This window comes from Fusarium musae, chromosome 7 (genome assembly GCF_019915245.1).
Source record: "Fusarium musae strain F31 chromosome 7, whole genome shotgun sequence".
NCBI classification, from domain to species: domain Eukaryota; kingdom Fungi; phylum Ascomycota; class Sordariomycetes; order Hypocreales; family Nectriaceae; genus Fusarium; species Fusarium musae.
In genome coordinates, this window is record NC_058393.1 from 1,586,532 (window position 1) to 1,612,320 (window position 25,789).

At 49.1% G+C, this 25,789-nt stretch overlaps 9 protein-coding genes across 9 annotated transcripts; 3 read left to right on the forward strand and 6 right to left on the reverse strand.

Moving 5' to 3' along the window:
- Positions 1–205: 205 nt before the first annotated feature.
- Positions 206–949, forward strand: J7337_009677 (uncharacterized protein; the record flags this gene model as incomplete). The annotated part of the gene is made up of 5 exons (XM_044827272.1): positions 206–240; positions 298–303; positions 357–500; positions 552–736; positions 804–949. The coding sequence occupies 5 exons, from the start codon at positions 206–208 to the stop codon at positions 947–949; spliced, it is 516 nt and encodes a 171-aa protein (XP_044677866.1).
- A 168-nt stretch (positions 950–1,117) lies between these two features.
- On the reverse strand, positions 1,118–4,118 carry J7337_009678 (uncharacterized protein; the record flags this gene model as incomplete). The annotated part of the gene is made up of 3 exons (XM_044827273.1): positions 1,118–1,202; positions 1,249–3,850; positions 3,911–4,118. 3 exons carry the CDS (start codon positions 4,116–4,118, stop codon positions 1,118–1,120), a joined length of 2,895 nt encoding a protein of 964 aa, XP_044677867.1.
- A 778-nt stretch (positions 4,119–4,896) lies between these two features.
- J7337_009679 (uncharacterized protein) lies at positions 4,897–6,243 on the reverse strand (the record flags this gene model as incomplete). The annotated part of the gene is made up of 2 exons (XM_044827274.1): positions 4,897–5,917; positions 5,969–6,243. 2 exons carry the CDS (start codon positions 6,241–6,243, stop codon positions 4,897–4,899), a joined length of 1,296 nt encoding a protein of 431 aa, XP_044677868.1.
- A 3,716-nt stretch (positions 6,244–9,959) lies between these two features.
- On the reverse strand, positions 9,960–11,282 carry J7337_009680 (uncharacterized protein; the record flags this gene model as incomplete). The annotated part of the gene is made up of 3 exons (XM_044827275.1): positions 9,960–10,606; positions 10,668–11,203; positions 11,257–11,282. The coding sequence occupies 3 exons, from the start codon at positions 11,280–11,282 to the stop codon at positions 9,960–9,962; spliced, it is 1,209 nt and encodes a 402-aa protein (XP_044677869.1).
- Positions 11,283–14,277: 2,995 nt separating this feature from the next.
- J7337_009681 (uncharacterized protein) lies at positions 14,278–15,525 on the reverse strand (the record flags this gene model as incomplete). The annotated part of the gene is made up of 1 exon (XM_044827276.1): positions 14,278–15,525. One exon carries the CDS (start codon positions 15,523–15,525, stop codon positions 14,278–14,280), a length of 1,248 nt encoding a protein of 415 aa, XP_044677870.1.
- Positions 15,526–15,800: 275 nt separating this feature from the next.
- Positions 15,801–17,810, forward strand: J7337_009682 (uncharacterized protein; the record flags this gene model as incomplete). The annotated part of the gene is made up of 1 exon (XM_044827277.1): positions 15,801–17,810. One exon carries the CDS (start codon positions 15,801–15,803, stop codon positions 17,808–17,810), a length of 2,010 nt encoding a protein of 669 aa, XP_044677871.1.
- Positions 17,811–18,076: 266 nt separating this feature from the next.
- Positions 18,077–19,909, reverse strand: J7337_009683 (uncharacterized protein; the record flags this gene model as incomplete). The annotated part of the gene is made up of 2 exons (XM_044827278.1): positions 18,077–19,665; positions 19,792–19,909. 2 exons carry the CDS (start codon positions 19,907–19,909, stop codon positions 18,077–18,079), a joined length of 1,707 nt encoding a protein of 568 aa, XP_044677872.1.
- A 1,473-nt stretch (positions 19,910–21,382) lies between these two features.
- J7337_009684 (uncharacterized protein) lies at positions 21,383–22,240 on the reverse strand (the record flags this gene model as incomplete). The annotated part of the gene is made up of 2 exons (XM_044827279.1): positions 21,383–21,974; positions 22,164–22,240. 2 exons carry the CDS (start codon positions 22,238–22,240, stop codon positions 21,383–21,385), a joined length of 669 nt encoding a protein of 222 aa, XP_044677873.1.
- A 2,302-nt stretch (positions 22,241–24,542) lies between these two features.
- J7337_009685 (uncharacterized protein) lies at positions 24,543–25,479 on the forward strand (the record flags this gene model as incomplete). The annotated part of the gene is made up of 2 exons (XM_044827280.1): positions 24,543–25,260; positions 25,310–25,479. The coding sequence occupies 2 exons, from the start codon at positions 24,543–24,545 to the stop codon at positions 25,477–25,479; spliced, it is 888 nt and encodes a 295-aa protein (XP_044677874.1).
- Positions 25,480–25,789: the final 310 nt, after the last annotated feature.

A 25,789-nucleotide genomic window follows, 5' to 3' on the forward strand; every position in this document is an offset into this window, starting at 1 on the left:
ATCAATCCTTTTGAGGGGGGGGCGCATATTACCAAGTGATGTTGTTTGCAGCGTGTACATACCTTAGCCTTACACGTCCTGGACCGACTGTGCAGCTTGGCATGAGTATATATGTCTTGCTTACCACAAACTTCTGACCATATGTCCCCGTGATAACACCTTTTGCCCTCAACTGGAATTTCCACTGTGACTAACCAACGCCAAAATGGATGCTGAGTTGCTTGCAAATATGGACCGATGGTACAACTCCCTCTTAACCTATGAAACATTGAGACTCAACTGACATGATATTTCTAGTCCCATGTACGCCGTATGTAGCCCTTTGCCAAAGAATAACCCGCCTCTCCTCACATAAGTCATGGACAGTCCTTCTTTGGCGCACTTGGTTGTGCCTGTTCCATCGTATTCACAACTTTCGGCGCGGCATACGGCACCGCAAAGTCCGCCGGCGCAATCTTCCAATCTGGCATCCTCCGCCCCGACATGATGATGCAAAACACGTACGTTGAGATGAACTCAACGTTGGTAAAACAGTGGCTGACACACTTTAGCCTGTGTGCCATCATGGCCCAGATCCTGTCCATCTACGGTCTTGTAGCAAGCGTCATCATGTCAAACAACATCAAGGAGAAGATGGCTATCCACACGGCCTTCTTGCAGCTCGGTGCCGGCATTTCCGTAGGGCTGTGCGGCATGGCTGCTGGCTTTGCTATTGGCATTGTTGGTGATGCTGGAGGTATGTTCATTCATGGACTGAAGGCAGCAAACTTGACAAATTGTGACAAATGCCTAACAATCCCCAGTTCGTGCAAGTTCGCAGCAACCGCGTCTCTATATCGGAATGGTTCTCATCCTCATCTTTGCCGAGGTCCTAGGCTTATACGGTGTCATTGTGTCCATCCTTATGTTAACTCGTTCCACCGATGGTGTGACCGAATGCAGGTATTGAGACATACAAACCAGACCGCGATTGCCCGGTATCATGTTAGACCATAGGTTTCAAATTAAGGCTGTCGTCAATTGCACTGAATAAATGTTGCGGGGGTATATGCAGATCTAAGATAATGATAAGGCAGCCAGCCACAAGCACACAGACTTTGTTCCCGTCCTCCTCTTGTTACAATGCCCATTCGTTGATGTTGTCGTTATGCGTAATGAAAGGCTCATCAATCCTCTTGATTGCAAGGTCACTGCAAAGAATACTGTGCACTGTTAGCTGTAAAACTACAAGAGGAAACACAAACATACCAAGCAGAAGCGACAAGAGCATCCAGCTCCGCCACCACAGTCTCCCTCTGAGTGCCACTGACCAAACCCTTCTGTATCTGTGTCTGAAGTTCCCTGATACGTGTGGACTTTCCAACGCCCGCCTGCTCCAGCACCTTGCGTCCCAAGCAGTCAGAATGGAACGAATGCTGACATGGGAAGACAAAAAACTGCCTGCTCAGGAGCGGCAGCCCGCACGTATAACACTTCTCTCCAGGTTCCACGATTGCGTATCGGTGATCGAGCGCAGCAATGTCAACCTTGATATTTGTTGCAGTCTGCGACGACTCGTCCATCTCTTTCTTCAAGTTATCAATATTACGGCTGTAATCTTCCAGCGCGGCGCAAATCTCCTCCTTAAAGTCATCGATAACAACAAAGTCAGGGAAGAAAGGAATGAGATCCTCGATCTTGAGCAAGTCGCACCGCTTGAGGAACTCAATGGCGGTCTTGATTCCATTCGATTGGGAAATGACTTTTCGGGCCACCGCAAGCCACAATCGCTTGCGCAGTTGAGGATTCGACATGGGTCGATCTGCAATAACTGCTGCTAGCTCAACTTCACCATGAGAAAGCGCCAAGTCCACTGCTTGAAGATACTGCCCCATGCTGGTGTAGATATGAACGCAAGATAATGTTCGGTGGTGTTGAATGCAAAGTCGAAGCGCGAAATCTGGGTCGTAACGCGGCTCATCACCTTGTGCTTGTAGGTAGGATAAAAGCCCCGATTCATCCTTGGAGGAGTGAGAAGCGTAAATCGAGACTAGAGTGTTGTGTACAGCAGCATCTTTCGAGTTTAGCTGGTAAACCGCATAGTTGAGGTATCTGATAGCTTGGTTCTGTGCATTGGGGCCTCCCGAGAATGTCCGGTTGTACTCAAGAAAGGCTGGTATGAGACTTCGAGGCTTCAAGTCAGCATGCCTCATCAAAATCTCAACCAACTCGGGCGCTACATATGTCATGAGCACGCTGCTATATCGGTAAAAGACTTCAGGATCCGTCTGTTTCTTGAGAACATTCAGGACCTCATTCCATCTCTCTCGCTGTACCCAGTAAGAAAGAACATAGTTGTAGTCGTTAACCGCATTGGCAAAGTATAGAAGTTCTCCCTCACGGCCGTGGCTGCTGATGACATCGTAGACCATTTTCCGGTCGAGGTCGTTTTTGTACTTGTCGACAAAATCTCTAAATTCTTTCCTCACGGACTCGAGGAGTTTGCGTGATTCAGTTGAGTTGAGGTGCTCCGACGGCTCAGCCTGTGTGTTTATGGTATCATCCAGCGTGTTGAGTTTGGACATAAAGACCTCGATCAACCATCCCGCGATCATCATCCGCTGCATCACTGCTGATTTCTTGAGCGAGGCTAATTTCGTCAGTAAAAACTTCCTCAAGGCATCTGGTTGATTATTGTCGATTATGCTCAGTGCGATATCTTCAAAAGGCTTGTTGCTGCGGCCATAGACAGTAGCAGCCTCGAGCCAGTGTCCATTCTTGGCCAAGTGGTCACCGTAAGCAGCCGCGACGGTTTCCTTCTGAAGCGGTGTTCGAGCATGCTGCAGAGCTGGCTCAAACTCTTTCAGTTTTGTCATAATTTCCCAGATGTTGCGCTCCTCATCTCGAACCACGATCTCGAATATCTCGTCTGATGTAAATAGCCAAAATGTGTTCTTTTGGATATCCACGGAGAACCCGAGAGGCTTCTGTCCCTGACCGATAACATCATGCTCAGACACCATCTTTCTGGTGAGGCGATTCGTTGTAATGACGCGACCCCCGACCAAGTGGACAATATGCCATTGTGTGAGTGCGATTGCGTCGATTGCCTCGGTTGTCGGGACTCGTCTTTCGCTATTCTCGGGGGAAAGGATCTGAGCTCTAGAGAGCATATGTGATTCTGAAAAGACCTTGGTCCCGAGATTGCTGTCTGCTGGCTGGTTCAAGAGTTTGCCGTGGAACACGCCTTGGTACGATAGCCATGCGTATGCTCTATCAGGAATATCGTCATCGTATGGTCCAGAATCCGGGGGGTCTGGGGATACCGCTAGACTCGAAGGTGCCCCTGAGGTCGTCCGGGACAGTTCATGGACGACAGGCTGCTCTGACTCGAACAATCGGGTGTATACAGACCCTGAACCATCATGCCCAAAACCTATCCTTCCGACTAGGTGAAACAAGCGTGTCTGAGTAGCTATCACAACCCGCCGAAGGTCTGACTTGTTATTCTGAAGATTGTCCACCCATAATCCTGTAATTGGTCCGTCAGGAAGTTTGTGTAGATTCTTCAGGTGCTTCACCTCCTTCTTGTAAAACTCCTTTGACGTCTCAATAAAGGCTTCGTAAATGTTGCCGTCGGATGCACCAATCAATATCTCGCGCGTCGACGCTGTCGGTAACGAAGGGTTCCATGCCACACTCTCGATCGAAACTCCTCGCAGGCGCCCAAGTGGCCGAGGATGTTTTGACTGGGAATGGAGGTAATAATTCTCGCCAAGCGCGGTGCAAACAATTAGATGTGATGCTGTAGGGTCGAGGAACATGCGCCGTATCATGCCAACCTCGGATGGCTTTTTGGGAAGATCGATATCTATACGTTGCGATATCAGTCACCATGACTAGCCGCATGACACGTCGCTCAACTGCTCACCGTCAATATCCTCGGGTCGTTCCAGGTCAATACGGAGAATGCGTCCATTGGAAAGGGCGAGGACGATGACGTTGTTGGCAACCTGCGCAGCAACAAAATCAGCGGCTACTGAGAACTGTAGCTGGACGCGCTCTATGGTGAAAATAGGTTCTTCGAGGTCTGGGACGCCATTGGCGGCGACGAAGCCATCTTGGAGATCCAGGGCCATATTGTCACGGCCTCACAGGCGCATAGTCGGCAGTTGGGGGCGTGGAGGGGGGCTATGCGTCTTGCGCACTACTAGACGTCTGATTTGAATTCGACAAACAGGGGGCCTGGAGGTTGGGTCGGCTCGCTGAAGTTGGTTGATGATGGGAATGAGTGAGAGGTGTTGACGGTGACGAAGTCAGTGGTTGGACAAGCTCCAGGTCCCCACCTGGGGCCAGCCGGATAGGCACCTCCTCACCTATCTGCTGTGGGGGGGGGGGGGGGCTAAGGCCGCTATTTAGCACCAGCTCCTAGCAAAACACCTGCCCCAAATATTATATCACCACCTACGCTTTTGCTAGGGACTGAATTAGCGTCACCTGGTTTAATGGAATGCTCAATGAATCAGAGGCAGCATAAGTTTTGACTCTACAAAGATTCTATTGTCAGTGCACTGATACACATATTCTCCCTATGTCTGTCTAACCAATCCAAGTGCCTTTTACATAACTCGTCATGTCTATAGCTCTGAGTTAGTAGCTATCAGACAAACAAGTCTTGTGTACACCAGAGCGCCGTCCATAAATATCTTCAAAGGATAACCAACCCCCTAGATCGAATGCTGAAGAATGTACAGATAAATGTTTAGAAGAACCAAAAAATGAGTCGTCATCCGTTTACAACGCCGGCCCAAAACAAAAGTATGCGCCAAACCCCATCGCACACAAAGCAAAGCCGCTGAGCCGCCCAAGAATTAAGCTTCTTCGTGCCCTCGCCAGAACCGAGCTGGCACCACCGCCTCAGCTCAGACCTGCAGTTGTTTGGTCATCTGGACGGAGCGTAGGATCAGGACTGTTGCCGTTCAGTTCTGTTACTGGCGAGTAACTCCTCCCCAAGAATTCTGCCAGATCTGTGGGCGCCGCATCGAGGGGCTTTCTGCCAATGATAATGCGCATCTTGACCTGAAGACCCTTTGACTTCTCGGGGTCCTTGGCTGCGTTTGCCAAGTCTCGGGCAGCAGCTTCACAAGCCTGTTTGCACTTCTCGGGGTCCCAGTCCAAGTACTCCGTTAACAAGCGCAAGCAATATGCCTCGAAGCTGTCTAGACACGAAATAAGCCAGATCTTGCCCGCAGATGCCTCGGCAACGGTAATAGGAATAGAGTATTCCGTAACCCGTACGTCAACAAAGCCTGCCTCCATGAGCAGCCGTGGCTCGAGATGATGTATCCCTCGTGGACGCCCCGACTTTTCCGAAGCGATCAAGAGGTCTCGAAGGAGTTCGTGCATGGCAGAGTTGTCGGGGAACTGTGATAGGAATTGTGCGAAGCCCTCTGCGCTCACAAAATCTTGAACCTCGATCCAGCCACCAGGCTTGAGAGAAAAGAACGTATTGTCGTAGACGAAGCTCCAGTTCCGGAATGCGCCCTCCATAAGCCGGAAGTGGATCAGGTCGTACATATCGGGGTGGCGATCCCAATCCTCGGCGTCTTCAATTTCGAAGAAGACGTTCATGGGCACGCTTTTAGTCTCGGCTATCGCAGCGATATCGGTTCCGACGACTTCACACTGGGGCTGCAACTCGGCCATCTTGATTGCCCATTCACCTGTTCCTGTGCCAATATCGAGAATATGCTCGGGGTTTTGCAGAGGGACAAGAGTAAGTTCACCGTCCAGGACGTGCATAAATACTTGGTGTTGAAGAGACATTCTCCATTGTTCGATGTCATCGTTTGGCATATAATATTCGCGACAATAGCGGCGGCCGTGGATTTCTCGGTAGTCAAGGTCTTGCGCCCACAACGATCGTGTCGATGCAGCCCTAGCATGTGTTAGTGTCACGGCAAGGAATGTAGCACAAGTTGTCGCTCACATGTCTGAGTCTATCGCATGGGAATCTGGAGAGAATGGAGTCTCTACGCGGTGCGAAGCAGAGACCCTGGGGTATTGAGAAGCGGGATATATGGATATCATGTCGTCTTCGTCAACATCTTCGTCGAGGTCGGAATCATCGTGGTGATGCTCCTCATCGGTACCCATGATACTGGTCATGGCTGTGTTATTTCCGTCGCTATTGGCATGCTCACTCGGTGTACCGTCGCTAGATTGTCGGCCGCTCTGTACAGCGTACGAGTCTTCCGAGGACATTGTGCTCGTCTGAGACTGGTTGTGACGTCCCCGTGTACTTTTGCGTTGCTTGGTCCTTCGCTTTTTGGCCATGGGTGTCTAGAGAGAACAGGAGGAGAATGACAACTATGATGATTGAATGGATGCGATAATGGCTAACGACATGGCTTGAGATCGGGGAATGAGGCGGAAACGAGCGGCGCGGGCGACAAAAGTTCGGGCCCGGGTATGATTCGTTGTTGCTGTCGCGATGACGGAGAATGGTCCAAGATTTGGTGGATGAGAGTTTGAGGCGCAGAAACCGGATTAGTTAGGTTCGGGTTTATTCGCGAGAGCGAGGTTGGAGTCTTTGTCTAAAGACGGTCCGTACGAGGACCAAAAGAAACCCAAGCGGCAGTAGCAGCCGTCAAAGCACAAACAAAGCAATTATGGATGAAGGACGAGATATGTATTCGTGAAGTATCCGTGGGTAGAGTGGAGGAGGATCTAAGACTTCAAGCAGGAAGAAGACCTGGGGATTGGTAAAGGCCCGTGAGCACAGACCAAGAAACGGGGACAAGGGTCTGAGGGAACCGGAAGGGATCCGTAGAAAAAGGCAGACAAATTGTATATGGTCAGTTTACGAATAGTCTGAGGTAGGAAGAGGGAAGAGATAAGTTGACTGGTTGAGTCACCGATAGAGAGGAAAAGCTGGGGAATACCTACACTAACTAGAGCCAGGGCTAGTTAGGTACGTAAGGTAGTTAGTACAGCCGTTGGACTGAAAGACCAAACAGAAACAGAAACAAAAACAAAAACAACTCGAGGATTCTCTTTTCCTGATGAATACAATGGACAGAACAGAAAAAAAGTGGAGGAGGAGAGAGATCCAAGGATCGGGTGCAAGGGGGGGCGTTCTGTGTCTGGTGCTGCCACTGTGCTGCTTCTGAGAGACAAGGATACGCCGGTCGGTTGACAACGTTTGTGGTTAGTAAACGACAAGTCTCTTGGATTGACGGTGGTAGACACTAGCTGTTCCCCGACAATGTAAGGGACTGGGCTACCTTATAGGAGAAGAAGGTGTCAGAGTTGAAGATGAAGTTGAAGAGTTATAAAATATATGTACATATCATACCCAGTGTGTAAGGTACCTAGGTAGAGTAGGCGGCTCATTGCCCATTCATATGCAGTGCAGTAACAGTACAGCACTCATACTTTAATCTACTGGTTCAGATCAAATCCAAATATACACACGCAACCCCATGCTCTACGACCTTCTTGAGCTTGGTAATACTGGCTGGTAACGGAAGGCCGTGGCAACCCTGTGAAGTATCTCCGTCCGTATTCTTAACTCAAAGTCAAGATACACACAGATAAATCATGAAACGTTGTATCCCTCTGACGGCCGTTTTTCCATTACTGTCCGTTTATGCGATTCGACGGTCAAGGTGGAGGTTTATCCATTCCTCAGCTCCCGGCACTCTAAGCGTACCTGGCCCTTTAACCCGCCGCATATATCCTAAACATGGACTCCTCACTTCATGGATGTTTCTGCACCTGCTCTCGGATTGACGTTGCTCCGGTGAGCTTGGCTGCTTGGCTCTACTTGTCAAACGCCCTCGGCTACCGGGGGGTAGGACGAGACAGGCCTGGCCCCTAAGCCTCTGCACTATTGAAAGTCCATGGCATACTCCGTACCTAGGTACCTAGGTATTTCTTAACTGGTTGACCAGTACGGAGTACAGAGTACATATGTGGCATCTGTACGACCTCATCTCACAAGAAGGCGTGGATTAGGTATTGCCATCAGTAGTGTCACCCCATGGAAGTACTCTCAGAAGCACCACGGCAAGTTCCAGCCCAATCTAGGCTCTTACAAAGCAATGAGCAACACAGAAACTTGCTCTCTTGGGGATGCTAAGAGTTCCCCCCTCTGGGAACCTGGCTCCTGGTCCATCATCCCACGGCAGTGGAGCAGTGCAACAGTCAACAACAGGGGATGCACAGTTGGTTCAAACTTCAGGGTTCACAATCCAGACAAAAGACTTAAACCTGATTCAGATAAGCGTCCATGCGGGTCTTTTCATGAGTCGATGTTTACTGCATGTACGTACTGCGAGTCGGATACCTAGTCCTGTCTTGTGCCTTTGTCAAGCAGAAATCCAATCCTGCCTGTTATCGCATGCCAAGAAAAGGCAATACGACAATAGAGATAGATTTCGTGTTAAGCATAATTGCTTGCCACTCAATTATCCGCATTGCTGTTACTCAAAAGAGCGACGTCTCTTTGACTTGTACGGTTTCCCGCGTCTTCCTTGTGTCAAGGGTCTAATGAGTTACATATCTCCACATCGTCGGAGAGAAAAAAAAAAAACGGTCGATGAAGTCCAACAGCTTGGACAAGTTGGCTTTTACTAATTATTTACATGCGGAATTGGGTACTGATACGACAAGGATGGCCTCGCCGTTGTCGTACTGTATGTAGGGATAGACTTGTTCCTATTCCTACTGTAACTCACTTATCAATCGTCGACTCATCGAATTCCAATCAGACAGTGTCTGTCTACTAAGGTCTCACATCTTGAAGCGGCCCGTCCCCTTTACCCTCTGAACCCGTCACCCAAGCTCCAAGTTAACAAGTTAGAGGCAATTAATCAAAAGCCCTCCCGCCCTGTCAATCCCTTTAGTGCAACCCAAATGTCAGTGATTCCAATTGGGAACTCTTCCTGTTCTCCGCATAGTTCATGGTCTAGTACATGACTGCCTATCAACATTTCGGCAGTTAAAAAAAAAAAAGAAGAAAAAAAAGTATGATGACAAAAACAACACCAACACCAACGCCATCACCATCACCATCACATACTAAGAACCCTCACCCCCGGATAACCTTTCCCTTGTCCCTTATCCGGCAGGTCGGTTCACATTGGGCATCGACAGAAAAGATGTCAAACCGTCCCCAGTCTAGGATCGTCCCGCCGTGATCCCATTCGCTGGAGACTCCGTAGAGTGAATGAACTTTACCACGTATCACACAAACTGTTGCCTCTTGTTGGACGCATTAGACTGCCGGCCCGGCGCCGCGGAGTTTAGCCTCTCCCCGACCCGCTGGGTTGGACTTGGTGTCCGCCCCGAGAGTGCGTTTGCGTCCGCGTCTGCGTCTGTGTGCTGGCGTTGCCTCTGCATTTGCATATGATACTGGACCTTTGGGAAGATACCTGGCCCCCTGAATTTTGGCTTGAATTTTCCTTTTGTCTGCCCCTGTTAGTGATGCACCATGCAGGAGAACGCGTCATTAATTGTGGCCATTGGATACGCATCGTTGCATCTTGTCCTGATTGTGTTCCTGCAGTTACAGGGGGAGCTTCTTGGTTACTGGGAGTGCTTTGACGGTCCAGAGTTGAGTTGTTCTCATAGGTAAGTACTCCGTAGCCGATGATAGTAAGCCAATGCCATAGCGCCTAGCTTGACTTATTACATTGAGTCAGTGATAGTAGTTGCGGTCATCTTGATTGGTACGTGGTCTAACCCATACGGTAGGCGCACAAACATGTATCCACGATAAATTAGGTATATTTCAAGATTCTTTTTAGTCTATCCGTAGGTGATTGAATTTGCAGCCCCAGCTTCGGGACTTCGTCTAATCATCAGCCCCCCTTATAAGTGGTATCTATGTCTTTCGTCTTCCGTATGTTCTATTATCAAAATTCACATCAAAAAGAAAAAGGAAGAAAAAGGCCCGCAAAAAGAATGGCTGTTCGTCAAGCGGTAATCTGATAGCCGCCGCTGTTATTTTGATGTAGCCCACTTGTATCCTCACCGTTCAGTGGTGTTGATCGACAACCACCACTCATATCATCATTTTTGTGCTGTTCCGGCAGCTTGCCCTGTCGTATATCTTGGGACTCAAGTGGTTCATCGCGCATTGATCGCGCATCATCCGGAACCATCTCGCCATCGCTCACCGTAGGAAACGGCGTGAGAACATGGCTGATGTCTCCCCACCAGGTCTCTCCGAACTGCGTGAACCAATCGACTGTAATCTTGAGGCCTTCGTCTATCGACACTTTCTGCTCCCAACCAAGCCTCTTTAGTTTGGTGCCATCAACTGCATACCGACGGTCGTTGAAGGGTCTGTCCCGAGTGTACTTGATCCACTTGCGGAGCTGCTCCGGGGTATCGTGTGGTATCCTCATTCGGTCCAGCAGCATCCCGCAGAGCTCTAGATTGGATACCTCATCATGTGAACCGACGTTGTAAATCTGGCCAATTTGACCTTTGTGGAGAATCGTGTCAAACGCATCAGCTGCGTCGCCAGCGTAGAGATATCGCCGGGTAGGCGTGCCGTCTCCGTGCAGAACCAGTGGCCGCTGACGGTTGAGAAGACATGTAAACTTGGGGATGATTTCTAAGAACGGTTAGAATCTTTGGCATGCACCATATGGTTGGCAGCTAGCTTTCTGACTCACTCTCCGGATATTGATGAGGACCGTATACGTTGTTACTCCGCACAATGATGGCAGGTAACTTGAAACTCTTCTGGTAAGACTGCACCAACATCTCAGCTGCCGCTTTGCTGGCGGCATATGGATTTGTAGGAGCCAGTATGCTCGTCTCGAGAAGGTCGTCGTCGTCTTCTTTAACTTCACCGTATACTTCATCAGTCGATACATGAATGAAGCGGCCAATGCCAACCTTCTTGGCGCTTTCGAGGAGAACATGAGTTCCGTAGACGTTTGTATGTGTGAAGCCATAAGAGTTGCCAAAGCTCAGGTCCACATGTGACTGGGCGGCAAAATGTAGAACTGTATCAATATTGTATCGCTCCATACAGTCAACAACCTCAGCTGGATTGGTAATGTCGCCATGATAGAAGGTAAAGTTGGAGGATTCACTTAGGACGCCTGTATTGTTGAGAGCAGCGCAGTAGTCTAGCTTGTCGAATGAGACAATGTTATAGGCATGTGGATATGTCAAAGTGAGATGGCGGACGACCCAGCAAGCGCTTGAAATCAACCGTCAGTGGAGCAGAGCTTGGCGTTGCAGGACGTCACTCACATGAAGCCAGCGCCGCCCGTAATCATGATGTTTTTGACATCGGAGCGAGGCTCAAATTTGGTTGTGCCAATGAGTACAGGGGCATGCTTCCATATGTCGCTTTGTTTGCTGTGGTTACTTGTCCCAACTAGACATGTCGATTAGTCTACGGCTCGACCATTCGCTTATATAGCTTGCTCGGATGACGAGGTGTCAAGTTGGGTGGCTTACCACTGGCGTCACCTTTAGTTTGCAGTTGATCAGAGGAGGCCGTCATATTCGTCGTGGGATATTTGAGTCTGGCCTATTCGAAACAGGGTGTATCAGAGCATTGATTGTGACTTTGATGGCAGACTCTCTGCTGTTATGCAGACAAATCTGCCTGCGTCATGAACAGCCAGGATTTTAATTGTCGCAAACCACCCGCGGGAGATGGGTCATGAGTAGACAGGGGACAGGGGATATGTAAGGGGCAATCCCTCGGCTCAGAAGCAATGGAGGGAGATCTTTGACGAAGAGACGAGACTTGGTCTAGAATACGAATAAGTTATCTTGTGTAACACTGTTGAGGTTTTTCGTTAATAGTTGTCAGCAACTGAATCGAGTTAAGGGGGCAAATCACACAGAACACGAAGAGACGTTGAATTCTAGCGTGGTTTGTCCAATGCAGCACAGTTGAACTTGTAACGCCACCTCACTAAAAGACTGGTGAGATGTGGCGCTGGTTCCTAGAAAGGAACGTTGCGCCACAGCTCAAGTCCTAAAAATGTTGTGATAATTGCCTATGGGAGATTGCTCGCTGATTAACAAGGAGTTCGTATGCATGTTGATCTTACTCAAGATTCCATGACTATATTGGATGTTCTTCAATACTCACTCCACTTGGTCTGTTTATACTTTGATTCCCTGTTGCCCTTCTTTTGCTGTTTCTGCCTGTCAAGCGAACGGCATGGCAATCAGCGTTCTACAAAGTATCACCGTTTTCAACGGTAGACCCGCAGATGTATGGGATACAATAATTAAACACTGAACTTAAAAGCCGAGCTTCCATTAACTGTCAATTGTTGACAAGCTCGCTTCGATTTATAGCTCCCTCAGTACGAATAAGGTGCCTACTAATCTAGCTATATCACTCCACAACCTTAACGATCCTTATCCAGCTTCGGGCAAGCATTATTCATTGTGTCTTCCACGGTTTAGGCATTGCTTCGGATAATTAGGTGAATACAAAAGGTAACGTTACTTGCGTCCTCGAACAGACAACAGTCACGCTCTACATAAATTACTGTATTAATCTCTGACAGGGACGCTAAAGTCCTCCAAATTGAGGTTTGTTGTACATTGGGAAAAAGAGAGGATTCAATCCCCCTCGAAGTGGACTTACATCGTTGGGCTTTTCCCTCTATTACTTTCGAGGTCCGTTTCTACTCCCCATCGTCGGGAGATCTTCTGTTTCATACATAGGTAGATATTGTTCCCAACGACATGGGATATTCTTGCATTCACGCACCTGCCAGCATATCGAACGATTTCCCCTCATCAATAATCTCAAAGTGACTCGGTGCACTGTAGCACTGTAGCAGTGGAGCGTCTATCATCGTTGAGACCTCGACCTGATCACCGGATATGATATCCTGAAAGGGCTACGTCAACCAGGGGTCAAAGCTCCCACTCCGAGTCCACGCCATTCGTGGACTTGAGGGATGAACTCGGTTGACACCCTGGCCAGCTAGCTCTCAAGCGCATACATACTATAGTCCAAGAGCAGGGCCCAAAGACTAAAGCGCCTTCTTATATCCGTATAACCGTTTTGATACTCATGGCCAGGACTTTCTACTGTCCAGTGTCCACCGATCAGTGATGTGACTTCCGGCTTTCGACCCTGGTGCCAATCCATGCATGGTCTCCAGAATAAACACCCACAATATTGTGTTGCTAAGTAACATGAGTCTAGGTGAATCACCTTGAGAAGGAGACATGCTCAGCCAATAGCAAGAACATAATCTGAGGCACTCAATTGCCTACCCAAGGTAGCCATATATATTGCCTTGGAGCTGGACTGACACAAAACCCCTATCTTCAGCTCCATCAGGCGATTGTGGTAGCTATAGAATTGGTGCCTCTCAGAGGGGTTGGAGGCGTAGGCATGGGAGTTGGCCTTTGATCCAATAAACTCATAGAATGGCATTGAAGATGGTGTGATCCTCATCGAACAAGTCCCGCATCGTGGGCGGGTCTTCGCATATGATTCTCTTGGTGAAGGAAAAGAACATCCTGAACTGCAGGTAGGGCGGTTCGACGGATGACATTTTGTCTGTTTTAGTGAAACTGGCTGTGACGATAGAAACAAAGAGAAATGCTGCTCCGAGTGATGGTAAGCAAGTGATCATGAACTATGATAGTACTCTGTGAGTTGTTGGTGGAGGTGAAGACTCTGACCTACTAGGCAAGGCTAGTTAAATATACAGATACAAATTCATAAGTGCTATTTTATTTCGAGGGAATCACATCTGGGCTTGAAAGGACGGACCTACTAGGTAACCTGAAACATGGAAACCACCGCCCTCACTTTAGTAGGTATCTCAGGGGCCACTGTCGACTATCATCCAGCATCGAGCAACTGTCTCGTCGATAGACAACGCATTCGTCAAAGTGCTTTCTTTGAATGCTACTTCTGCGAGAGCACTTGTGTTGTCCACGGGTACTACCACCTTGGTAACTAACTTGGGCTACTGAGCTAGTCGCTACTAGAAGCAGTACTCCCCTAGGCCTTGCGCAAAATCAGGATCTCTTGAGCAGGGCACGGTGAAGTCACGTTGATACGAATCGACACCTCATCTATCATGCCACTCAGCCGTGAGGCGAGCCTCTTCTCGAATTTGGGGGTTAAAGAATATGCTATACAGCATTGGGTAAAAGGAATGACAGAGGCCAGGAGCTTGAGATGAAGATGTCTGCGTTATCTTTGTACTTCATTGTATTGCCGGTTCAAGTTCAAGAACGCCAAGCACCGTGACTACCAACTCACTATTAGAGAAGCAATTATAGGTTGAACCTCTTGCGGTCCTTCTCCATCTTAGCCTTCCACTCCCACTGTGTCGCATCATCACCCTCACTTCCAGCTCTTCCAATACCCTTGTCAACTCTCCTCAACTTGAGGGTGAAGCGGGGACCAAGCTCCTGGAGACCAGCGCGGATGCCCTCCACACCCTTAACCTCCTTTCCATCGGCACCGACGATGCTCTTTTCTGTCTGTCGCTTTTCTCGGAAAACGTAACGATGTCGTCGCACAAAGATATAATCTCGCTGGTTGTGGAGCGTAGTGACCTGGCGACCTTGGAACTCGGGCTTAGGGGGAAACAAGGTCATAAATAGCTTGGCGGTCAACAGACCAAGTGGTGTCTTGAAATTGTTGAGAAGCAGTTCCGGGTAGTGATTTGTTGGGTTGCCATGGCCTGGAAGCTTTTTGCCTTCGATCCAATTTGTGATGGAGAAATGAAAAGTCGGGCCGGAAGGAAGATGCACAACGGTGAGACCTGTAGGCTTCTTGGAGTCCTCCTTGAGAAGAATTACAGCTGTGTACTCCCGATTTGAGGCGTACTTGCAGATCTCTCGGAGCGAATACTTATGGCCGTATCGATGGGCCGAACGGGGGACATATGAGCTGTTGGGGAAGAACTCGCAGAGAACATGGGCCTGTTCGTGGAGAGTAGAGTTGATGGATGTTGTGACCAGAATCTTGGGCTCAGGAGCCGGTATGTCGGTGAAAAGAGACGGAAACTTTAGGGCCAGTGATGTTGGTGTCAAGTCAAGGTTTGTGCTTGTTGTGGATGGGGCAACACTGTTATCTCGCTGTGTACGGCGTTGACGCTTCTTTTCCAGTGCAGCCTGTCGCTCTTCGTCCATCTCCTCATCCGAAGCCAGCATACTGTCAACGTCATCATCCTCGTCCAGCTCTTCCTCAGCGCGCATAGCAGCCTCGTGAGCCGCCTGTTCTGCTGCTTCAGCCTCTTCAATGCGGCGGCGCTTCAGCTTCTCGAGGTCCACCTGCACACCAAGACTGTCATCGTCTATGTCATCCCATACTCGCTTCGAGTCGATCGTTGCAGGTTTGCGCTTGGCTAGACGGGCTGCCTTGAGCTCGGGGTCCTTTGCTTCTTCCCTACGGCGACGGTGTCGTTCCTCATGTCTCTCCTTGTTCTGGTGCTTCTTGTACTGGACGAAGAGCTCCTTTCGTTTCAGTTTATTGGAAGACTTGAGCGCCTGAACAGGCGGCTTTGTGAAACCCATTTGCGACGATTTGGCGGAGTAGATCGAGTTGGGTAGCAGACACGGTAGAAAGAAACACTACGGCTGGGAAATAATTTGGTAGAGGGGCATTTCTGTCCGGCAGAAAAGTCCAACTTTTTGGCGGTGAGTGATGATCTCATCCAATCAGTGAATGCAATTTCCTGCCGGCCCCACAAGACCTTGTCGACTTTGGCAGAAATCGACCAGACAGACGACGACAAAACCTTCAAGAGGCGCATTTATCTCGTGCCATAAACTGGAAATAATACAGGAAAATGGCACAAAACGGCACAAAACGAAGAAAGATCGCTCATGATTCTGCCAATCATGAGACCCAAGATCAGAACGACTCAAGGAGCGCCCAGAAGTCTTTCTTTAAGAACGCTTCAAATTGGAGTCTCGAACAAGACTATGAGACGCGCCCACGCAAAGGCAAGAAGCAAAAAGAGAGCAACAGACTCCCCATCAAGACGGCCGATGGTCGAATTGAGCAAGCTGAAGCGCAAGACGATGAGACGGCCTCAATCGAGAGCGACACGGAATGGCTAGAAGGCCGCGAGGATGAAGTGGAGGGGAAACCTGAGGAGGAGGAGGGGGAGGAGGAGGAAGAAGAAAAGGAACCCGAGATCCCAGAGCCTCAGCAGATTCTCGCAGCACAGGAAGAGCTAGCAAAGATTGCTATGCAAATGAACGAGAACCCAGAGGAACACGTCGGCGCATTCAAGGCCCTCGCCAAGATCGGACAATCTAAGATTATCGCCATCCAGATGCTTGCCCTCATGACCCAAATGTCTGTCTACAAGGATGTCATCCCTGGATACCGTATACGTCCCCAGACTGAAAACGGACCCAGGGAAAAACTATCCAAGGAAGTGCGTACACTGCGACAGTATGAACAAGCTCTCGTTTCTGGATATCAGAACTATATCAAGGAGCTTGCGCGATGCTCCAAGCTCGAGGTCAGGGCTGCAAAGGGCGGGCAGAGTATGGCTACTATCGCTATCACTTGTGCCTGCACTCTCGTTACATCGGTTTCACACTTCAACTTTCACATAGATTTGCTCAAGATTCTTGTTTCGAAGCTCAGCCGGCGCAAGATCAATCAAGATGGCGTCAAGTGTTTAGAGGCTCTTCAGACGCTTTTCAAGGAGGACGAAGAAGGGCGACCGGCACACGATGCTGTGGGGTTACTTTCCAAGATGATGAAGGCTCGCGAGTTTCAGGTCGATGAGAGTGTTGTGAACCTCTTCCTAAGCCTGCGCCTCCTCTCCGAATTCTCGGGTAAGGCATCCAGAGACCATGTCGAGAATGATGATGCACCCCTCAAGAGGAAAAAGAAGGAGTTTAGAACCAAGCGGCATCGCAAGGCGCTCAAGGAACAGAAGGCCTTGGACAAGGATATGGCCAGCGCCGATGCATCAGTCAGCCACGAGGAACGTGATCGTATGCAGTCCGAGACGCTTAAGCTTGTGTTTGCAACCTACTTTCGCATTCTTAAGCTACGCGTGCCTCATCTCATGGGTGCCGTTCTTGAAGGTCTTGCCAAGTACGCCCATCTCATCAACCAGGATTTCTTTGGCGATTTGTTGGAAGCACTCAAGGATCTTATTCGACACAGCGAAGAAGACGCCACTGAGGGTCTCGGTGATGAGGATGGCAATGAGGGTGAAGAAGACGATGATGATATCCCCATTCGCAACCTAACCCGCGAGGCTCTTCTGTGTACCGTTACAGCATACGCTCTGCTCGAAGGCCAAGACGCTCACAACTCGCGCAACGATCTTCATCTTGACCTCTCCTTCTTCACAACACATCTCTTCAAGTCCCTTCTCCCACTCTCAACAAACCCCGATGTCGAGCTGACACGCCCCACTAACACAACCAACGCGACCACCAAGATCAATGTCCAGACCACAACAGTTCTTCTCCTCCGAGCACTGACAGGTATTCTTCTCCCGCCCTGGAACATCCGATCCGTGCCACCTATGCGACTAGCCGCCTTTTCCAAGCAGCTCATGACAACAGCGCTTCAGCTCCCTGACAAGTCGTGCCAGGCTGTTTTGGTTCTTCTCAGCGATGTAGCGCACACGCACTCGAAGAAGGTCCGTAGTCTATGGGATACTGAGGAGCGCAAGGGAGATGGTCGATACAATCCCGTGAGCGATAGTGTTGAGGGTAGCAACCCGTTCACAGCAACGGTGTGGGAGGGCGAACTGTTGAGGAAGCATTACTCACCTAAAGTCAGAGAGGGAGTCAAGATACTAGAGAAGGGTATGTCTGAGTAGGTGGTTGATGAGTGAATACATCAACACTGTGCACTTAATATCGAATTCGATTCCCACCTATTTAAGAATCATTGAGTAGTTCACGGGTTGATAACCAATATATGTTTTACACTCATGTGTATTTTTCTACTGTCTTCTGGTATCAAAAACCAACTATAGGCTTGATTACATGGCCGCATAGAATTAGACGCTCTAGTATCAGCTGAGAAGCGTCGGTTCTTGTGCCAACCCTATCCGAAACCTGTACATACCATATCCTTGCCTTCTTACTTAGCCCACATGGATGCATCGAGGCCCTTGGTGGGCTTTTTTGGGGCACGAGCTACCTCCCCATTGTCGCCAGCAGTGCGCAGGGGCAGCTCGGTCGAGAAGGTGACATTGATAGGTGAGCTGAACATGATTTGACTGGTGGCAGGGCCAGTGATCCGGAAGCCATTGGCATGAGTAGCAACAGGCGTCGCAGTGACCATGAATTGCTCAGCAGGAGCAAATGTCTTTGTCGAGGCATGTTGCGAGGCCTCATTACCGCCCAAATCAATTGGCGATGGAGTCGCATACTGAGCTAGCATGGAAGTGGCTGGCGGCGCGTGCAGTTTGGGCACAAAACCAGGTGCCTGAGGGCGAACCCCCTTAGGCTTTTCTGGATCTGGAAGCTCCTTGAAGGCAACGGGATCTTTGGCCTGCATAGATTCGGATTGGGCCTCGGTGGGAGCTTGAGCAGAGTCAAGCTTAGTATGCTCCGAACAAGGTTGCAGATCAGCGAGATCATCATAGGTGAGGCTAGACATCCAGCGTTGATGAACGAGACAGGAGGTTCCAGGTACCTTCTCTGCAGCCTCAGACTTGAGGCCAACTTGACCTCCTTCAAGATCAATAAGATTTCCCGCCTGTGCAGGTTCGGCAGTGGTCACAATAGGAGCTTGAATAGAGTCGGGCTTAGCCTGCTTGGGTGAAGTTTGCGGAGCAGTGGGACGAAGAACAGTAGGCTCAGTCATCTCAGCATGAGATCCACATACAGCGGTAGTCTTATGAGCAATGAAACTGGCAGCCGATTTGTATGTGGCAGCAATACCCGCTTTCTGGCTGGTGTTGTGACGCTTGACTATGCAGTCAGGGGGGAGAACCCCCGTCTTTGCATTTGCCTTCAGTTCCAGAAGTTCGTCGGGCGAGTACTTCAAAGGTTCGGCGGCCTTGGAGTCATGTGTAGCTACCTCCTTCGCTTGGCAATCAAAAACGCCGTCCGATTTTTGGTTATGGAATAGCTCCAGAAGAGTCTTCTTTTTCGTCTCTTTACCGGGAGGATTGGTAGTCTTAGTTGGCGTCTTTGGAAGACCAGCTGCCGTTTCTACTGTCGTAGCTGTTATGGAAGCTTGACCTGAATCGGTGGCGAAGTCACAGAGGAGATCAGGATTGCTGACTCTTTCAGGGGCCTTAGAAACAGTGGGAAGATTGGTAGATGTGGCGTGAGCCCCAGCTTTCTCGCTCTGCCCCTGAATCGAGTCGAAATCTAGCTTGTCAGTCTCCGGAATCACGGCTAAAGTAGACGGGAGCTTGACCACAGGCTTCTCACTTTCTTTCTGAGCGAGACTGGGTGATACCTCCTGTACCTTAGGAACAGTGGATGGAACCTCGGCCTTCCCCTGGTGATCTTGACCCTGGACAAGACTGGAAGATAATTTCGGAGCTACATCTCTTCGGCCAAGGAAATCAGAAGCTGACGGGCCCAGAATAGCTCCAGCTTTACGATCAAGAGGGTTAGATAGAAGGGTCGGCGGATAGAACCGAGCTGTGGTTGACGGAGTAGTAGAACCGCTTGGTGGCACAGGAGCTGGGCGCGCAGCTTGCATCGATGGGCCTTGGAACAACATGTTAGTCTAACTGTTAACGAACAGATTTATTGCACTTGTTGTGAAGATTTCTAATTGAGGATTGGGCTTTCCCGAGTCTAAGTAGGATGAGGGTCCAAGTTTTGAATACTGACCTGCTCGTTTCTTGGGGATGTTACTTTGACCCTTAGCCCCGGTGTTGGATTTGAACATCATTTGCAGTGCCTTAGCATCTGACACCTTGCTAGGGTCTTGATAACCTCTGTCGCTCATGGTTGCTGTGGCCGGTGTAACAACAAGACTACGGGCATGAGCGTGGGAGGCGGTTTAAGGCCACTGTAATGAGAGGGTGTCAGCTAAGACATAATAAGAAAGAGGCAATCATTAATACCATAAATCTTTGATAGTGCGACTCGCGGTGATATTGAGATTGCAGACGTAATCAGCAACAGCTGTGCGGCGAAGACTGGGGGTGTCGCTATACTGGACAGGCGATAGTTCTGACCTATTCGCTGTTAACCGACCGAAGCATAGCATTAACATGCTTGTATCATGACGCAGACGGATGATCGACGGCAATGAGGTGATCGTGGAAAACTCAGAGGGAAAAGCGACTTACGTTTGATCATGAGAAGGGACGCGCTGAGCTTCTGCTGGCTAAGGCCAACAGAGGGGGAAGAAGTAAAGAAAGGAAACAAAAGGCAAGTCTCCTTGATGAGTGCCTTACTTGATAGTCTATGCCTTGGGTTATGAGGACAGGCGAAGGAAAAGGGGAAAAGAAAATCAAAACAAAAGTTCTGGTGGTGGTGGTGAAGGAGGAGGAAAGAAGAGGACGATGGGTGGGGGGGAGAGAGAGAAAGCGATGGAAGTACCTAACCCAGCAACCGCCACAATTGGATGGCTACCTTATTTACAGAGGCATTTGGTGAATAAAGGGGACAGTGCCCCTATCTGGATGGTTTTAGTCGGAAGGATTGCTTATAGGCAGCATTACAGAGGAGTGGTAGTTGAGTGAAGTCGCTGTAGCATCGTCCTTAGGGGGTAGTGCTGTATCCAATTGCAATACAGCCAAGCCAAGAGTCCACTAGGTAGGTAGGTAGGTAGGTAGCTGCCCTACTGATTAGAAATTTCTCAACAAGATCTCAGTTGCTCGAGCTGTGGTTCTCTCACAGGAGGAGTACAAACGATTCTGTCCTGGGGCTATCCCGGCTGGTGTATGTTCATGCACTCGAAAGCTGCAGGGTTTGGCGCTGTTATATCGTGGGAGGATGAAGTTTATCTACAATAGGAGTACCTGCTTAATGTCTCTGTTTTATACGTGACTCTACGTCTTTCTGCAAACCTCCCTCGTGAGTTACCTGCAGCCTTACGATCGTCTGGTGCTGGATTAGGGGGTTGTACGGTGGCAATTGAGGACCAAGGGACGGTATCCTGCTTGACACTGCTCACTTTACTCCACAGCCATGAATACCTTAACAACTTTGCCTAGGTACCTTACCTAGGTAGTCAAAGATAAAGGAAGAATACATATGCGCAAAGGATGTCTCCTTCCTGTACTACATTGTGGACAAGTAGGTACTTCATTTAAGCACCCATGAAAGGTTTTGACGTTTGAAACCCTCCACTACTAAGTAATATGCAGCTACCAATACCGTTCAACAAACAGCTGATATGAAGGCTAATGAGATAATTCGGATTTCTATAGGATACATGCATAACCCCCTGCTTAGGTTCTCTGCCTACACCTCATTCAACACGCGCTCGCTTGGATCCCACCGTTGTTTCTGTAGCATTAATCTTTGGGGCAAGATATTGTGCATCCGAAGACACATCAAGCCACGAGGCTTCTATTGGCTCGACTTTCTTCATAACAAACTCCTGCAGAGCTCCAGCTCCTGGGGCATCCATACGAATAGCGACGGACGAGACCCTTGGCACTCCAAGACAAGAACTCAAGCGTTCAGAGCATGGTTTAGATAATCCTACCAGGCGGGTTTTCCTTTCGGAACTGGTCTTCCTAGATGCCGCCCCAATCATCTGTGGGAAATGGCAGTTGAATGTTGAGGCTTGATCGCCCCGCGCTACAAAGACCATGGAATATTGTCGGTAGGGTTCGTCTCCCATTGATTCAGTTTCTTGTCGCGAATACAACTGCAGGTTTCTAGTAATAGAGTTAAGGCCGACATCGATACTGGCTTCTATCTCGGGCATTGGGGGCACTGGAAGTTGTTCTGAAGCCTGGGCTGTCTTCTTGGCCCCTTCCTCCTTTTGCGATGAACGCTTCCCCTTGGATCTCTTGATTTGTGTCTGTCGATACTGCCCAATGGGGCTCAGGAGGCTGTGGGCGTTAGAAAGTCTCCGTATTGGATTTCATGGCCTTCGGGGAAAGATATTTGTAAGACTCGGCCAGGTTGTAAGCTGACTTACTCGCACAGCAATTCGAGGATGGTGTCTTGATCTTCTGTCAAGATTGAGGGCCTATTCGTGTGAGACTTCAACAGCCTAGAAACTTGAGAGATTGTCATACCATGGGACAGTAGAGAAAGGAGTGTCAAGCTGATGCACAACCTTCTTACGGGGGGCTTGGGAATTGGGAGCGGACATGATGACACTCAGTGACGTGAAAGACACTGCAAACAACAAGCGACTTCCGATCAACCCGCTAATTGTAAGCTACTATGTAAAATTGGATGTTCTGCGAAGGGCAGCGTGGCTACAAGAATGACATGAGAAACCTGAAAAAGTGCTGCAGCTATTCACAATAAAATAGAAGGACGAATTATGTGGGGCAGGATTTTTGACGAGGAGTTGCTTATTAGCGCCGGGTTACATGTCATAAGCCGCAGGAACAAACTCTGAAAAGGCCAGTTGAATGGCGATCAGTCATTGAAAGGATTTTGGCTAAAGTATGGTTGCTCTTGACAGCTGTGATTTGGCTCTTCCTTACCAAACTTGCAAAGAGTTGATGTTAGATTGCCTCAATGAAATCAATGGCCTTGGCTAACATTTGATAGACGATGTGGCTTGCACAACCACCTAGGTAGGTAGGCAACTAAGGCAGACACACGCTGGGAAAGGCCCGAGAGTCCATGGGCAACGCTCAATTAAGTAGATGGATCGTGAAATTACAGCTTGCCTACCTACTCATAACCCCCTTATTCAAACTCCTTTGAAATGTGTGGGAAAATAAGCCACCACTGCTTGAGGCATGGATGCAATTGATAGGTAGGAAACATGCAGGCGTCGAAAATGAAGCAGCCTAAGGCAGACAGCCGAACATGGTCACAAATCAAAATCAAATCAAGCATGGTTGGTCATCATGAATTGTTGTCGACAGATAACCACACAGATTGGAGTAGACAAGAACTTGACTTCCAAATAAAGTTACTTATAGTACCTACTTCGCCCGAATAGCAACGCCCAAATACTCAGTTGATAGAGCAATGAATGACGCATATTTGGGTAAGTTGCTTCTGCCGTCGTTTACCCAAGTATTCATGATTGAAAGTTGGTTGGATGTTTGATGCCCCACCAAAAGACACGCTCGTTATCATGACAACTCTCGCGTGAATGACAAGGTTTTATTTTATTTGAAGTCTTCGCTTCACGTGTTCGCAGGGCTTGGTGGCAATCACTGTAGCTGGGTTTATATCTCTGATTGAGTTACTAATTAATATTTTGCCCATACATATATATACACGTCCCTGTTGAATGCTACTGTGGCCTCGAGAATCAATCGGCAGTATAGGTATAAATGCCAAACTTGGTACCTTAACCTACAGTATCGTCCTCGGAGCCAATCGAGAACGCGTCCTTGATGTAATCGCACTATCCTCACACCTTTTTACCCCGCCCTCCGACAGCAACTGACATCACGCCCAAGCTGTCTGGAAGCGAGCTCCCCACTAAAAGGATCTCAATTTGTGCGGAACAACTGTCAGTGCCAAAAACAACTGCAAGGCAACCGGGCACCAGGGAAATCTTGATCTACCTGACTACCTACCCAGCATAAATCTTAGCTCGACGGCACCAGAGAGACCCTCCATTAGAAATCCCCGAAAGCTTCAAGGTTCTGGTACGCACGATTTTCATCCCTTACCCAGCCGCGGCTGTGAGGGTTCTCTTATCACCCTACCTTCTTCATACTTTGTACGGGTACCTTACCTGAAAACCTCCATAGCTTCCATTAGCTACCTATATATGCCCGCTCACATGAAAGCAGGCTGTCTTCTTCCAACAACCTTCTCATTCGACAAGAGAGTATCAAAAGTTACCGCCTCGTACTAGTTTTCTTGACAAGGCAAGTAAAACACATCCCTATCCTTCTATTTTCCCCAAACGAATGTTTCCCGTTCCCTTCCAAACCCTTCCCATGCTCTGGTGTCGGGCTGCTATCTGCACCCCCAGTGCTCCTGTGATAGCGGGGTATCCACACTAGCAAACCGCGAGCGCGCACTGCCAATCCTTGCTCCCCCGGCCTGAACTAAGGTGCCTAGGTACCTTACCTACTATCTATCCTAGGTCTCCTCAGATCCATCTCAAAAGCCTTATCCATCCAATCCATCCACCTGTTTTCTTATCCGCATCACAAGCAAGTCCCAAAGTGTAAACAGTATTCCTCTGGGCAACCATCTTTCATCCGTTCTTGAACGTCAGGATCTCTTATTCGCACACATTTGCCTACGTCTCCCTTATCCCCGTACTCGTGCTTTGACTCTGATTCCCTCTTCGAAACTTCTTATATCTTAGAGCTTGGGAATCTTGCTACTTTGCCCCGCTACATTTCACAGTTTCTATTAAACCCACATGTTAATTTTGTGCAGCTATCGCCGGGGCGTCTTTCGCGACGGTGTGACGTCTCTGCACCTCCACGCTTTGTCCCCGTTGGCCTCTTTCTACGATTCCGATGGATCCAGCCTCGAGATCTCCCGCCCTACCAGATCGTGCTGCCTCCGCTGAAGCGAGCTCGACCCGGCCGAATCCCTTCGATGACAGTAACATATCATCTCGCAAGCGCCAACGAACCTCGCTCTCCGGGTCTCCTACCAATTCTCACAGCACCGTGAATCCTGGTCACGACTCTTCTCGCTCCGCCACTCTTGACACTGAACCTGTCTTGCCTCAGCCTGGCTCGACAACTGTCTACTCTCAACCAGACTCAGTCGCGCCGAAGACTTCAGATACAGGGCCTCCTGTTTGCGACCCATTAACAGAGCCGCCATCAAGCATGGCTACTCTTAACCTGAGAAACGCGCCCGAGAACGACTCAACTTCCTCACCACCTCCTCCACCGAACGTGGCCCAGTCAGTTGCGGCTGAGACTACGGCTAATGTCTTCAAGGACCAAGTCAAAGAGAGCGTCGAGGATGCTGAAGTCGCCATGGTGCCACCTCCCCAGAATCTCGACACTCCACGGTCCAGCTTCTCGCATTCAGCAAGCCCTCCCATCGAAGTTATCACTGTGCAGTCGGATGATGATATGGCTTCTGATCGCCAGAGCATTGGGGTTTCAATAGTCGATGATGATTCTGTCATGATCGATCCCATCAACGAATTTCCTTTCAGAGAACCCACAGAGACACTGGAGGGAATGGTGGTGCGACTCTGCAATTACATTGAAACTCGTAAGACGCATTCTCCTTTTCCTAGGGGGTTTAGATACTAACAGTACAGAATCGTCGATCGATGCAGGAGTCATCTACAAACTCCAACAATGGCTTGGACGGTATATTGATTACATCACTACTGCCAATCAGCAATTGGTAGTCGATTCATGTCGTCTTAACCTTGTTTTCTGGGTGACATTCCCACGCATTATTACCACTATGGCTGCTCACAAGTAAGCCCATCACGCATGCTCCTGTGTACCGAGACTAACGTTTCACAGGCCTCCGTTTTTAGCAGATGATGTGCTACGGCATCATACCAAGGCCATCTTTTTAGACTACGCCAGGTTGTCAGCATGGTTCGTCAATCAGGATATTCACACGACCAATGAGTTCATAGCAGAACAGGGAGGCCGGGGACAGCAGACTGTCGAACTTTTCTGCCCATGCTACCTTCAGAACCTCCACTTAATCATCAACCCGCTATTGTTAAGTGATGATCAGTATCAGCATTTCGGGGCCTTGTCCACGACCTTTCTGAAGGCAT